The following is a 13,752-nucleotide window of genomic DNA, read 5'->3' on the forward strand; positions in this document are numbered from 1 at the left end:
CGAGGTCAATAATAAACAAGTATATTAGAGCCATTGATGAAAATCTTCCAACCTGCAGAGAACCCTCCCATTTCCAAAACACTAGCACTCCTAGCGTAATCAACATAGAAGGCAGGCAGGCAGGCAGGCAGGTAGGCTAAAAGATCTCATGAACCACCAAGAATTGCTCCTATGGGGGAATCGATAAGTAAAACGCTAACAAGGCACTCTCTTGCATGTCACATATACAATCTCTTTTTTGCAAAGGGCCATAACAAGGAAATGTGGTTAGTGTAATGTTTTAGCTAGCACACCGAGAACCACTATCAACCCTTCATTGGTAACGTAGTATGAGCAAATCAAATTCTTCCTTGTAAACTTAAAATAAATAATAAACAAACTGGTGGCATTTAATATTTAATAAAATCCAAATAAGTAAATTCTGTTATTAGAATTGAAATCGCACGATCACAAAAATGTTTTTACAATTTTTACGGGCAACAAAAAAACTACAGACACGAAAGTAGGACGGACAAACACATTAATTGATCAAAGACAAAAAATCGTTGCAAAGATAGAAGAAAAAATTAGGTCAAATTAATGGTTATCAAACATCAAGGTACTTGTTATAACTCAACACAAAAACTGGCTGTGAAAACCGTCTTCATTGATCCTTGCGGCTTAACTTGGCATGAAAATCAATCAAAGCCCGCCCACTAGATTGGTACAGGGACCGATAAACCGGAAAGGTTATTTAGGGAAAAGGTTGTATGACTTTTGGTCTTCCTTTGTTGTAAATGTTTTTACATTATATGCAATTTGTTTTCCTGAATGGCAATCAGCTTCTGCTCTACAAGTAACAAGATTATTTTAAAAATCAATCCTTATTACAGTACATTACACCACCTGTCTAGAAGACCCATCAAAGCATGCAGTTCTTCCCCAAACAGTAGGTAAAACTTGATTGAAGTCAAGATTTCATTCATAACCACATTTGTCCCTTCGGAGTACAGGTCTCGTGAAATGACACACATCTGTTTAACATGACGATAATTCCACATGCCTTTTCTAATAAGCATCATTTACAAGTAACAGCTATTCTCATGAAATGAGACACACCAATATACCTGTGTAAGACCAAAATAACCCCGCATCCAGTTCAAGTAACAACAGTTTGCAAACCTAGCAGATTTGTTTTTATATCTGGTCCTGGAAGAAACTAATCTACACTTTGAAAGTTAGAGAGGACAAGCCTTTCCTTCAACCTCCAAAACACCACATGACAACGAATTCATAGTCACTGAAAGCTACAAATATCCACACAACATTACGTGTTTCATCATTTGACTTCCTATATATGCACATGAAAAATTATAGACAAAAACTATTCGATGCATTCGACTTCATTGATTTCAAAATTTGGTGGTGGTGCCACATTAATTTTTGTCTACATCACTAATTGCTTATCTTCCGCAAATGAATACCACAGAAACGATAAGCAAATTCTTACGTGTCTAACATCCAAATGAAAAATATTGATACAAGAGAAGGGAGCAACAAAAAGTGTAACGAGGGAAATTGGAATTTTGAATTCCACCTGTCACAAGTTTAAATTATATGATGACTTGAAGAACTAAATTGCACTATTCAGTATGCAACTAGATTAAATCAGGAATGGCGACCTTTATTGCTTTTTCAAATTCAAAAATTTGTTGCTTTGGTATCACTAAATGATGGCCACTCATTTGAAAAGACCCACCCTACAATTGAACCAGTTCTGCAGTTCAGAGAGTAACCTCATTCATTGTATGATGCTCATAAACAAAGTTTGATTGTAAGTATTATATGGTGTGGTTGATAAGATAATTATAAATTGTTTAACCAACAACCATCTCACACACCAAACACCATATAATAAGTGATTACAAAAATAAACTTCTTTTACCATTCATTAAACATCAATAACATTTAATCATCATATATCACGAATCAAACGGTGTCTACGAGTTCCAATAGTCTATAAACCAAGGATAAACCAAAAAGATTGATGTACTGATAAGTGATAAGTGCTCCTGTGGCACAATATACATGGCCAAAAGATAAGCAGAAAACACAAAAACTAAGTTCCGACAAATCAAATGGTAACGACTTTGGATATTACATAAGGATTTGGAAGACAAACATCAAAAGACTCGCACAAACATGAGCACCTTAGTCTAACCACGCCAATTTATAAGATCATCATACGACGCAGGACAATATTCAAGATACAGGAGATACTTACCAGAGTTGTGAACGCACATGTGAGCTCAAATTCTATCAACAAAGAAATGCATGTCACAAACAATTGTTGCGATATCATTTGACAATGAATGCTCGAGAAAATAAAGTCAACAAAGTCACATGGTTTACCCACCAAAGAGTTTCACACTTTGAACCAGCATATGAACACCTCCTAGTCCAGGGCATAGAATCCTCCAGAACAACCAAACCATGGATCAGATGCATAGCAACTCAATAGAAACATACATACATAAATAGTCATAGTTCTAAAACCCAGCACCAAAAACCATGCATCTACTATCCAAGGAGAAAACAAAGAAGGAAAGAAAAATATAATAAGTCATGTTGAAAGTGTAGCCTATAATCATTATATAAGAACTAAGGACCAAAAAATGGCCAGGAAAAACACCAGGAGAGATTATTCTCGATAATATATTATGTAAGCTAACTACTGTGAATCAAAGAACGAAACTCTGGACCAAACATCCAAATACAGAATACCTAAAATCATGACTGATGAATTGAGAAACCAAACGATGGTCAATGAAGCAGCTTCTGGAACCAACTGATGTATTGTAAAAGGTTCCACACACAAACTCCTAATTAACAAACCAAGGTACCTTCTCCAGAGTGTCTTTTTAGCATCTAAAATCACTGAATGGTTTCCTCATAGCACAGGTAGATTTCCTGAATGAAAGGTTACATCAGAATCTCTAGGAACCAAAATAATCTACAGCAGGTTACAGACATAAAATAAACAATGAAATAATCCCGTGGAATTAATTATCATGGATTGAAAAAAAAATTAAAAACAAAAACCATTTCTTAAGCAGAATATCTGGGATGAGAATAGAATATGTGGGGGATGAAACCTAAAAAACATTTCCCAACTATCCCAGGAAATTCTGTAATGTATCATGACTATAATAACAGAACATGTGTGCACATGTATGAAGACAATAGTTCTATTCTCTCTTCAACAAGATAAACAACACCATTCTATTTAACCACATGGATCGGTTGCAGAATAGGAAAGTGATATAAGTAAAAATATGATATCATTATAAACTTTCTTAATTGTCCCCAATAATAAATAGTACAAACAGGCTGAGAAAAAAACCTTTGGCGGGGTTATCTTACAATAGACACTGTAAACAATCCAACGAAAGAACTCCTTGTTAAATGCATTTCCCAAGATCATCTCTAAGAACTTCTACCGTGCGCAGTGAAGGTCTCCCGAGTTCTTGCTCCCACAGAGAGAACAAAGACAAATAATGTCCCCATTAGACAATTGATTTAAGTGAGATCTCATGAAAATGTACAAGTATTGAATGCAACAGCAGTTCCGTAGTCAGAAGCAGCATCAGTGTTTCACTTGCCCGTGATGAAAGGATGGCTCAGGGCTTGAGATACACTCAACCTCTTGTCTGGATCCAACACAAAAATTTTTTCCATAAGGTCTTTAAAATTAGCTAACATTTTTGGATCCTCACCAGGAGATCCCAGAAGTAGTGTGCCAAAATCTTTTGGCTTCACGTTTACTATTAGTCTCCTAATCCCCTACAACAACAGAGCAAAAGCTCAACCAAACCGTAGGAATTCATAGTAATCACCTTGAGACAGGAATTTCAACTTTCTACATCTATAGAAATTAAAGTAATATTAACTTCCTACCTACCTTCTTCGTGACAGGGTCCTCCTCTGTAGCAAGAAAATTTAAATCCTGGTCAAAGTGTTGGTCAGCAAATGCTCCCTGCACAATATAGCTCTAAATCATAACCACTAATATCATAGCTGAAAAATAGAAGACATGCAGACTTAGAAGAAAAAAGTGGTACAACAAGGCCAAATCACGCCAACAGGTTTCTTACCTTTCGAAGCATCCTTTTGGGAAATGAACCTTTCAGTTCCATGTGAAGACGGAGCATGTCATTATTGGTAGGACCAGGAAATAAAACTTTCCCAGTGTAGAGCTCAAACAAACAGCAACCAACTGACCAGATGTCCATGGGGTGATCATAAGGCAGGCCCAAAACTACAGAAAAGGAAAGAGATAAGCTACACTATAACTTTCTGATACTGGACAAAAACAAATTCGAAAGAAATAAAAAGTAAAACCTACTTATCTCAGGGGAGCGATAAAAACGGCTGACAAGGTATGGGGTGATTTCATTTTTACCAGCAAACATGGCATTTCCAAAGTCACACAGCTTCAATATATTTTTAGCTTCATTCACCTAAGGAAGAAAATGCACAATATTAGGTATGGCAGAGAATGAACTCAGAAATAATTATGAGAACTGAAGAATGACTGGCATCATACCAACATGTTATCTGGCTTGATATCACAATGAAGAACACTGCAGTTTTTCAGATGTTTCAGCGCAATTAATAGTTGCTTCGCATACGTCCTCACAGCAGTAAGCTTCAGACCAATATTACGACCAAATTTCTTAAGAACCTCACGTAAGTTCATATGCAGAGATTCAAAAACTAAACATAGATGATTTCGATACTTGAAGGTGGAAAGAAAGCGAACGCAGTGGCGCTTGTTCTCGGGATCTGCTTTGACCAATTTCTTAAGAATTACCAACTCTTCCATACCTGCCTTATACCTACATGGCAACACCTGGACTTAATCACAGTTAACTATCATTTACTGCATTAAATGAGAGACTTGATATTTTACCCACATTGTTTCATTATTGCGGATAATCTTAATTGCTACTTCTTCAGGGTCACTGGAGTTAGCTTTGAGATCCTTTGCTCGAACAACAGTAGAAAAGACTCCTTTCCCATGAGCAGCAATTATTTCATATCGACCATCAAGTATTTCTCCAAATCGGTAGCCTGGATGTTGGGGAAAAAAGGAGCCTAGGTGAGTAACATAAAAACACAATTTGAAAATAGGAATAAAATGACAAAAATGTAGACTTTTATCAAACTTAACATTCTCCGTTCTTCAGTTGATGGCACCATTAAGCTATGTTGCAACCTCAAAGAGCTAGAGACACTGTATTGACACCTATGTATATACTACATGCTTTCGAGAAAGTGAAAAGAACAGATGGGCTCTTCAAGTCCAACTTGAGCTATCAATATCTGAAAGGATGCACATAGAAACAGATCATGATATTGATGGTGAGACACATACCGTAGTACCCTTCTGCATCATCCCAATTGTCATGAAGCTCACTTCTTTCAACAGCCACATTGTCTGCTTTTCCCTGATTAAGTGTTTAGTTCACAAACAAAATTTGATTAATAGAATTGTTACTCTCATTTAAAGTCAAGTGCAAACTGGCATGTAGGCAAAAACTTAACTGCTTAACCATAAGGTGAGCGTAATAACCAGCATGAAAAGCTTAATTTTTAAAAACAAATCATTGAACATTTCCCGCATGTTCTAATGTAGACATAGCTAATGAGAAGGCTGTGTTTTGCCAAAAGAGATGAAAAAATGTTAACTCATCCCAGTAGATGTTGAGAAGATGTGAAAGCGGTGGAGAAAAAGAAACCTCAAAGACAGAGAACAATGATATATAAAGCAACAATGAACTCCTAGGATGTTGAATCCAGATTGTTCTAACAGGAAATTAAAAGGTAAAAAATAATCGCATCAGATTTAGCACTGACCTTTTTCCAAGTAACAGCAGGTGACTCTCCAAATATATCATCACGGAACATATCAGCCGACCTTTCACTCTGCACAGTTTTATAAATAATTTCAATCATCTCCGCAAGCCAAATCAGAACAGAAAGAAGAAATTAGGAGAAATCTTAAGGTAATATCAACTTAAAAAGGTACATAAATATGCCATTTATCCAATTATGTCGTACTAATAAAAGACAATGTACACCATCGCGTGGTGTGAGAATCGAAATGTAGTGCATCAAGGGCAATTGAGGTTAGCTTACCTTGGGGGAACCATCACCTAGTCCACCAGTTCCAGTTCCAGTTCCAGCCGGCCTCTGAATAGCTAAAAGACCATTTTGCAATGGTGATTTCCCAACTGAAAAGTTTGACTCAGGGACGAAAATTTCTGAGCCTTCCACCTGATTGTCAATACAATCCACTGCAGCTTCTGAAGATACCACTTGTTCAGAAGACCGTCCATCTTGCTTAACTGGCCATGAGGCAAGTATTAGCCAAGAGGGGAAAATCAAAATAAGACATGAAATATTCAGTAGGTGCATTCAGGAGCGAGATTTGGTGATTGTTCCCATTACTTGTTTCTGCTTATTGAATATACGGCTTTTATAAGAAAAAATATACAGGTGTTGGTTTAGAAGTCAATATTTTTATTACCAACAAAAATAAATACTACTTGGAGATACTTTCTAAAAAGTTTATTAAGTAGTACTTTACTTTTTACTTACCTTATTTTAAAAGCAAAAAAATAATTAATAATGCAATTAAAAACTAAAGCAGTAAAATTTATGGTTATAAATATTCCATTAGAATATAAAAAATAAATAGGAAATAATTAAAAGAATATCTCAAATAAATTAATAACATGTTGGAGAAAAAAATTTAATTTATAAATTATATGAACATTGAAAAAATAGTTTGGATAATAAACCTGATAAAATAATATAAAAAAAGAATGGGAAATTACTAGAATAAGTAAAATGAGTGGACTATGGTAAAATCTGAAGAACCAGACAAATTTTTTATTTTGGAGAACGAATAGAAACAAGCCCATAAACATTTTGCGTGGTACTTCTATTTTTCCATTTCTACAAACACAGATGCTCCACAGAGGATATGTACCTGCTTATTGTTTCAGGAAAAACAAATAAACACAAGCAAGTTCATGATGCTCCAACAGGACCGATATCAATGAGAAGTTTAAATGATTCATCAAAATTATAAACAACGATAAAAACAAGCTTTTATCAGAGTACCTTTTAACCCATAATATACTAATTTTAATAATTTAAATTAATTGTGTTCAATTCTAAAATGATTACATTAAAATTTTATTTCCCCAATATTTCTCCAAAACTTCCAAAACAAGCCAAACAAGCTCTATAAGTTTCAACACCATTATATCAACGAGTAAGAAATCCCAGAGTACTTTATCACATGAGAACACCTCAACACTAAATTTTGTACTACAAAAAAAATGACAGATGATTTTGCAGAATTCATACAGGTAAATGAGTACCATAACTCTTACTTGTTTCTTCTGAATTCAGTTCATTTTTTTGCAAGAATTTATTTTTATGTTTTTCGAGGATAGCTTGCTTGCGCCTCCTACTTTCCTCAATTCTCTCAAGGTCATCTTCTTCTTGTTCAGCAAGTTGCATCACAATCTTATCTTGATAATCCTCTTGTATATCTTCCTCCCTGATACCAACAATAAACAATCAAAGAACAAGAACTCCTCAAATTTTAATATTTGCTCGAGGATAAATGTACCTCTTAATATTCTCACCATCCTTCTCCCCTGACTTACTGCCCATGTTCTCCAAATCACTTTCCCTTGATCTCTCTCTGGGATAATCTTCAACATTCCTTCTATGCCTGGATTCATTGTCCCTATTTCTGAAACTAACCTCATCATCATGCATCTGACGCCTTCTGAATCTATCACTCTCGTTATCCCTATCAACTTCTCTGCTTCTAGGCCTGTCACCATCTCTATCTGTTGTTCTACCTCGAGCAATATCCTTGTTCCTCCCCTCTCCCTTTCTCTCCCTGTCCCTGCCCCTCACCCTCACCCTCTCCCTCTCCCTCTCCTTGTCCATCCTAACTCTATCGTGATTTCTGGCCCTTTCCTTTTCTCTCTCCTTCTCTTGCTCGTTCTCTCTGGTTCTATCCGTATCCTTAACCGAGTCCCTCTCCATACTTCCCTTCCTGTGTTTGTCATGCTCATCTCTCTTATAATACCTCTCTGTTCCTTCCGAATATCTGCTAGAATGGTGTTTAATATCTTTCGACCTCATCCCATCCCTGCTACTATCACTATTGTTTCTGTCAGGGGCAATCACCCTTTCATCGCCAGGATTATTCCTGCGATTTACCTCTACAAGATAAGAGTCTTCCATAATTAAAGGCTCACGCAATATACTTCGGGACCGAGACCTTTCCCCAGTACTTACAGGCGACTTCGACAAGCTTCTAGAAGAACTCCCATTCAGATACTCTTCATGAGAGTGAAAGGACGAAACAACTCTTTGCCTTTTCTCAGATGACGAACTTTTCCACTGATCATTTGGATAAACCATATAATCCAATTTTCTAGTCCTCTTAAAATCCATACTAAAAACCATATGCACATCTTTGTGAATTTTGTGTGAATAATGCCTGTTTGCTCGATCATCCAAACTAGATGCTCTGTCCTTATCCAGATCACCATTCACTTTGATATCCTCGCCATCATTATTTTTCCTTGAATTTTTTTCTGCACTTTTCGCATTGTCTTCGCTAACTTCCTGAAAGATGAATTATAGAACACCATCAAAATCATAACGGCATCCATGTAACCTAAACAATATATGCAGAAACTTGTAATCAAGGGACCAAGTCCAACAAATCAACTGAAACCCACCATCTGTTCAGTCTATCAGAACCTTGAAATATTTGTGGCAACTTTTCTTGCAGCAGAAAAAAAGTGTGTCAAGTTACCTACTGATAATTGCCGTGACTCTCTAATGCAACTAAAACATTTGCAATAAGGCTCATCATTCACTTTTAGTTCAAGATGCCACCAAAAAATCAAGGCAGTAATCACTCAGAGCAACTCAAAGGACTAAGAGGTAAGTAGTCCAATTTCAGAATTTTTTCAAAAAGTTCCAAAATAATTTTTTTATCTGATAAATGGTACATAAAATCTCACGTGACCTAAGAATAATAAAAGGTTACAAATTTTTTTGGGAAAGTGGCTATCACAAACAAACAAAACGATTCGGCTAAGACCTCTAAGAAATTAAGTTTTCATATTCCATGTATTTAATTAGATTAACTTGTTGTCCAACAGTTCATTCACAGGGAGGCTGCAATAGCAATATGAGTAGACATTTGAAGAGTATAACCTTTATGCATGGTTTCAAGACATTTCCTTGAAGAGAATAAAAAATCCAAAATCCCGTAATTCATGAAATAATTTTTAAGAAATGGTTATTGTTATAAAAGGGAAGAATTAAAACACACCAGGTAAGAATCATTGTCCTGAAGATTTTTTATTTCTCCCGACTCCAAGTCGGAATCCAAATTCTTCTTCGACTTGTCAAACTCACCATCGACATAACGACCTAAGTCATCATCCTCAACAATCTCCCCTTCCTCCATTTCGTAATCTACCCCAGTAAATTGAAATCCGTTCGATACAACGACATCAGCGACCGCACCGCTCTCATCCTCACCATTTCCCAGTTTCCTATCTTCGACCTCATTATTTTCAATTCTTCCTACTTCCAGTTCATCACTCGGAACTTCCTCCTTGTCTTTCTTGCTCCTGTGGCGGTGGTGGCGATGGCGATGATCGCGGTGCTTGCGGCGCTTTGAGTGCTCGTCGGTATTGTCGAGGGAGGAAGACCGGTGGTGCACGCAGCGTGTGGGTTCGGAATCGGTAGCCATTTGGTACAAATTACAGCAAATTATAGTGGATATCGATTTAAGGTAGGGTTAGGGTTTCGACAAAATCAGTCGATTTGGTATTTCCAGGCACTTGCAACCAGGTACGTCAATTTCGATATGATGAAATTATCGATGGATCCCTCAAGGTTTGGATTATTCAATTAAGCCCCTTATCGTTTGACATATTTCAGAAGACTCCCTCATGAAAAGTGCTACTTAGCAGTTGACACCCTGTTTTATTTTTATTTTATGATATAATTAGTTTTCATTACTCAATGATATATATTTAACTTAAAACAATACCTAATTTCATTAGTTTTACAAATTTGAAACAATTTTACCCAATTTTCAAAATGATAATCTATTCTATCTATTATCTATACTATATTATTAAGTGTGAGGACATGATAATAACTACCTAGAGATGACACCATCTTTTACTTTCGATTTTACCCTTATATGATACTAATATTACATTTTTTTTTTGTTTTTTTTTCAATTTCAACACACAATCTTCCAATTTTACCCTTATATGATAATAATATTACACTTTTGTTTTAATTTTTTTCCAATTTCAACACACTTTTTATTTTTATTTTTTTTTATTTCAACAATTCAAATATCAATTTAGTCCCTCTATAATTTGTCAAGTTTCAATTTAGTCCATCGATAATGATAAAAAAAAAATTGTACACACACGCATAGCGTGTGCAAAGTAACTAGTATTTTATTAAGGGTGATGACATAATATTAAACACTTAGAGAACATCAACTTTTTCTTCCAACTTTACCCTTATATGATCTAATATTACACTTTTGTTTTTTTTTTTTAAATTTCAACACACTTTTTTTTTATTTCAACAATTCAAATATCAATTTAGCCCTCCATAATTTGTCAAATAATTTCACTTTGGTTCATCGATCGTGATAAAAAAAACTATACACATGCGATGCGTGTACAGAGTAACTAATAATAAATTAATAATGCTATAAAATAAACTTGTATATAGTAAATGAAATTGTTAAAGATTCGGCTCATATACTCTGAAATCGTCTGATACACGATACATTTCCCCTATTTTTCCCAAATCGAAGAACAGTAGGTTAAACGACACCAAAACGAAGCACAAAGATTTCGGAATAGGGTCGTCGGTAAGTAGATTGCTTTCGTCTCAATTTTCTTCGTTTTCCAGCTTTTATTCGTGATTTTCAGTCATAATCCAGATTATGTTTTATTTTGTTAAATTAAAATATGGATTTTCGTTTTATCTAGACCGTGAGGTTGAAAGAACAATCAAACAAAAATAAATGCAGACAATGTGAAGCTGAAATCGAAGGCTATAACCTACCTTTAGCTATTCCAGATACCATTTGAGCTACTTCGTCATCAACCCGTAACAATTTCTACAATTATTATTTATTTTTTTAATGATTTATTTTGTGTTTTAACTATTAGTTTATCCTTGTTTGTGAATTCTTTTCCCATTGTATAGTGATCGAATTTCTGCAATGGTAATTTATTTTTTTAATGATCGAATTTATGTGATTCATTTTTTATGTTGTTTCAAACTATATTCTACTGAAAAGTAAAGCATATGTTGTTTCTGTTGGGAGAAATAAGAAGAAGATAGTGTATCAGATGATCTAAAAGGAGCTGGGCCGAATCTCAGTTAATTTTTAAAATGGAGATGATGGGTTATGAAACACGATGGATTAATTTGACGGCCCGAAAATAAGAGGGATGATTTCGAGAAAAACAACAAACAAGAAGAGCCAAAACTAATATTAACCCAAAATTAATTGTTGAAGAGTAGTTCTCTTGTGAGACGGTCTCACGAATTTTTATCTGCGAGACGGGTCAACTCTACCGATATTCACAATAAAAAGTAATATTCTTAGCATAAAAAGTAATATTTTTTCATGGAAGACCCAAAGAAGATATCTGTCTCACAAAATACGACACGTAAGATCGTCTCACACAAATGTGCTCCCAACTGGACGAGTCAATTACATGAGCGTCTGAATAAGGCATACATGGATCATCTCGGATAGGGTCATTCATAGCCTTTAATTTATTGTATTAACTAGCTAGTACACGAACGACGAAACAGCCGCGTCCATGAACTTTGGTGGGCTGATTTAGCTATATGTTTAGCAGTAGTTGAGTAAGTACACACCAGTGTCACCTTCTTCTCCAGCACATTAATAACCACAGATTGAATATCTGCCGAAAATGAGAAAATTAAATTAGAATATTACACGCATTTGATCGATACGAAAGAAGTGATCTTATATATTCATTTTGGACCATCGATGTACAGGTTAAAAAAGCAATGCTTGCCATTCATTTTGGACATGATTTTAGCCACCTTCTGTTGGCACCTTTCGCACTGGAAATCAACTAAGAACACCACTTCTTGAACCTACTTTCAAGCCATAATCAACAATATTTTGATGTATTTAATCAAGAGGGAAACATATTTTTTATATTCGAGAACGAAAATGAAGAGAGAGAGAGAGAACTCACTTGAGGTATGGCTAATGATTCAACTGCTGCAAGGCTAGTAGCGGTAGTTCGTGGGGAAGGCGCACCGTCTAACATGGCGGTGTTAACCAGCTCATTCTTCCTCCATCCAAACATTGTCAAACTTCTGCATAGATATCACAAAACTATAATGTTTAAAACAGAAGGCTCATATTCATCTTGTGATGCTCGAATATCCAAGACTTTTGGCAGTTCAGTATGAAAAGGATTTGACACACAATCCGCCCACCAAAATGATAAAAGGGACTATATATATTACATTTTTTTCTATATATATATATATATATGTATATGTATATATATATATGTATGTTACTTTATTGTAGTATAGAGAGATGAGCACTAGAAAACCACTCACCGGGGTTGGTATGTTGGAGAAAATGGAGATTTAGGAAGAGCAAAAAGTTGTGAATGAATTGGAAACTTCGAAGTTGACAAAGATGGCTTGATTACAATTTGTGAAAGCAGGCCCCTCAGTTTGGCTTGCTTAACATACAATTATTGTATTAAAGTTGCTTCTAAGACTAAAATCTCGATTGCTAGACTGACTGGTTGGATTGATCCGATCAGGATTAGTGTGATAGTAGCCCACACAAGTGTTTCTTTAGTCTTCTTCCATTTTATAAACTCAATTATGAAGAATAGTTATCCTATCACATATTTTAATATATAATAATAATAAATAAATAAATAACCCACTAACGAATCAAAATGGTAGCTTTTAAAAAAGTTTATTCATTTTAATTAGTGAAATTTATATAATAAGGTTTAAAAATTAAACATGTAATCGTTATTTGAAATAGGGGTCACATAAATTTTAGGTGGTTCATGAATAAACAAGGATGGATTGTGCCACCATGACATATATTAAGAATAAATTTAAAACAAATAAATAAACATGTAATAAAGAGATAATTATGTTTCGGTTGACTACTCCAAACACGTCTTTACGTTGTGCTAGATGATAAGGCTAGTTTGAACAAATACCAGCCGTCTAAAATTTGAAATATACGAGCATTCACAAAGTAAGCCAAAACATTGCAACATGTTTTATTTTTTATTTCTACCGAAAAATCTATTTTCTTAATGTTATTTCACGTTTTCTATTTTTGTCTTGCCATCGTTTTATATACAGTATCAGTCCATCAATTTGCATTTATTTAGTTTTAAGTGTATTTTATCGAAGTGTTGACGTGATGTCGATAAATTATGTGTCACCGAAAATTACTGACGTGGTGATAGACAATTTAAGCAAATCTGATGTCACGACAACCTTCATTGAAGAACGAATAAATGTTTTTAAAAAAACATAAGTTAAATAGACAAATAGTGGGTTGATCGATAATATTAATCTTAAATT

General features: G+C 34.9%; 1 protein-coding gene and 1 long non-coding RNA gene across 11 annotated transcripts; both read right to left on the reverse strand.

Moving 5' to 3' along the window:
• Positions 1-943: 943 nt before the first annotated feature.
• LOC142555326 (uncharacterized) lies at positions 944-10,102 on the reverse strand. 10 transcript variants are annotated; one of them, XR_012822379.1, is made up of 16 exons: positions 9,422-10,102; positions 7,688-8,703; positions 7,446-7,615; positions 6,181-6,389; positions 5,899-5,967; positions 5,417-5,489; positions 4,956-5,112; positions 4,586-4,877; positions 4,385-4,499; positions 4,134-4,297; positions 3,941-4,015; positions 3,756-3,822; positions 3,403-3,505; positions 2,883-2,949; positions 2,396-2,454; positions 944-2,295 (listed from the first exon to the last, which is right to left on the reverse strand). XR_012822379.1 is itself a non-coding variant. In XM_075666150.1 (14 exons), exons 1-13 carry the CDS (start codon positions 9,845-9,847, stop codon positions 3,441-3,443), a joined length of 2,898 nt encoding a protein of 965 aa, XP_075522265.1. In that variant the 5' UTR covers positions 9,848-10,102; the 3' UTR covers positions 944-2,949; positions 3,403-3,440. The 10 variants fall into 10 exon arrangements, 3 of the variants coding, with proteins under 3 accessions (XP_075522265.1, XP_075522264.1, XP_075522263.1); XR_012822377.1 differs by having other exon boundaries at positions 944-2,454; XR_012822378.1 differs by having other exon boundaries at positions 944-2,454; positions 3,383-3,505.
• A 1,731-nt stretch (positions 10,103-11,833) lies between these two features.
• LOC142556580 (uncharacterized) lies at positions 11,834-12,692 on the reverse strand. Its single transcript, XR_012822654.1, has 3 exons — positions 12,375-12,692; positions 12,189-12,270; positions 11,834-12,071 (listed from the first exon to the last, which is right to left on the reverse strand). It is a non-coding gene; the product is annotated as an uncharacterized LOC142556580 (long non-coding RNA).
• Between the last annotated feature and the right edge of the window lie 1,060 nt (positions 12,693-13,752).

The sequence above is a fragment of the Primulina tabacum genome, chromosome 9, assembly GCF_025594145.1.
Source record: "Primulina tabacum isolate GXHZ01 chromosome 9, ASM2559414v2, whole genome shotgun sequence".
Taxonomy (NCBI): domain Eukaryota; kingdom Viridiplantae; phylum Streptophyta; class Magnoliopsida; order Lamiales; family Gesneriaceae; genus Primulina; species Primulina tabacum.

Coding starts and splice junctions, on each gene's coding strand:
- LOC142555326 (XM_075666148.1), bottom strand. CDS start 9,847: ATGGCTACCGATTCCGAACCCACACGCTGCGTGCACCACCGGTCTTCC. Junction 7,616..7,687: donor GATGGTGAGAATATTAAGAG/GTACATTTATCC, acceptor TGTTGGTATCAG/GGAGGAAGATATACAAGAGG. Junction 5,490..5,898: donor CTGCTGTTACTTGGAAAAAG/GTCAGTGCTAAA, acceptor ACACTTAATCAG/GGAAAAGCAGACAATGTGGC.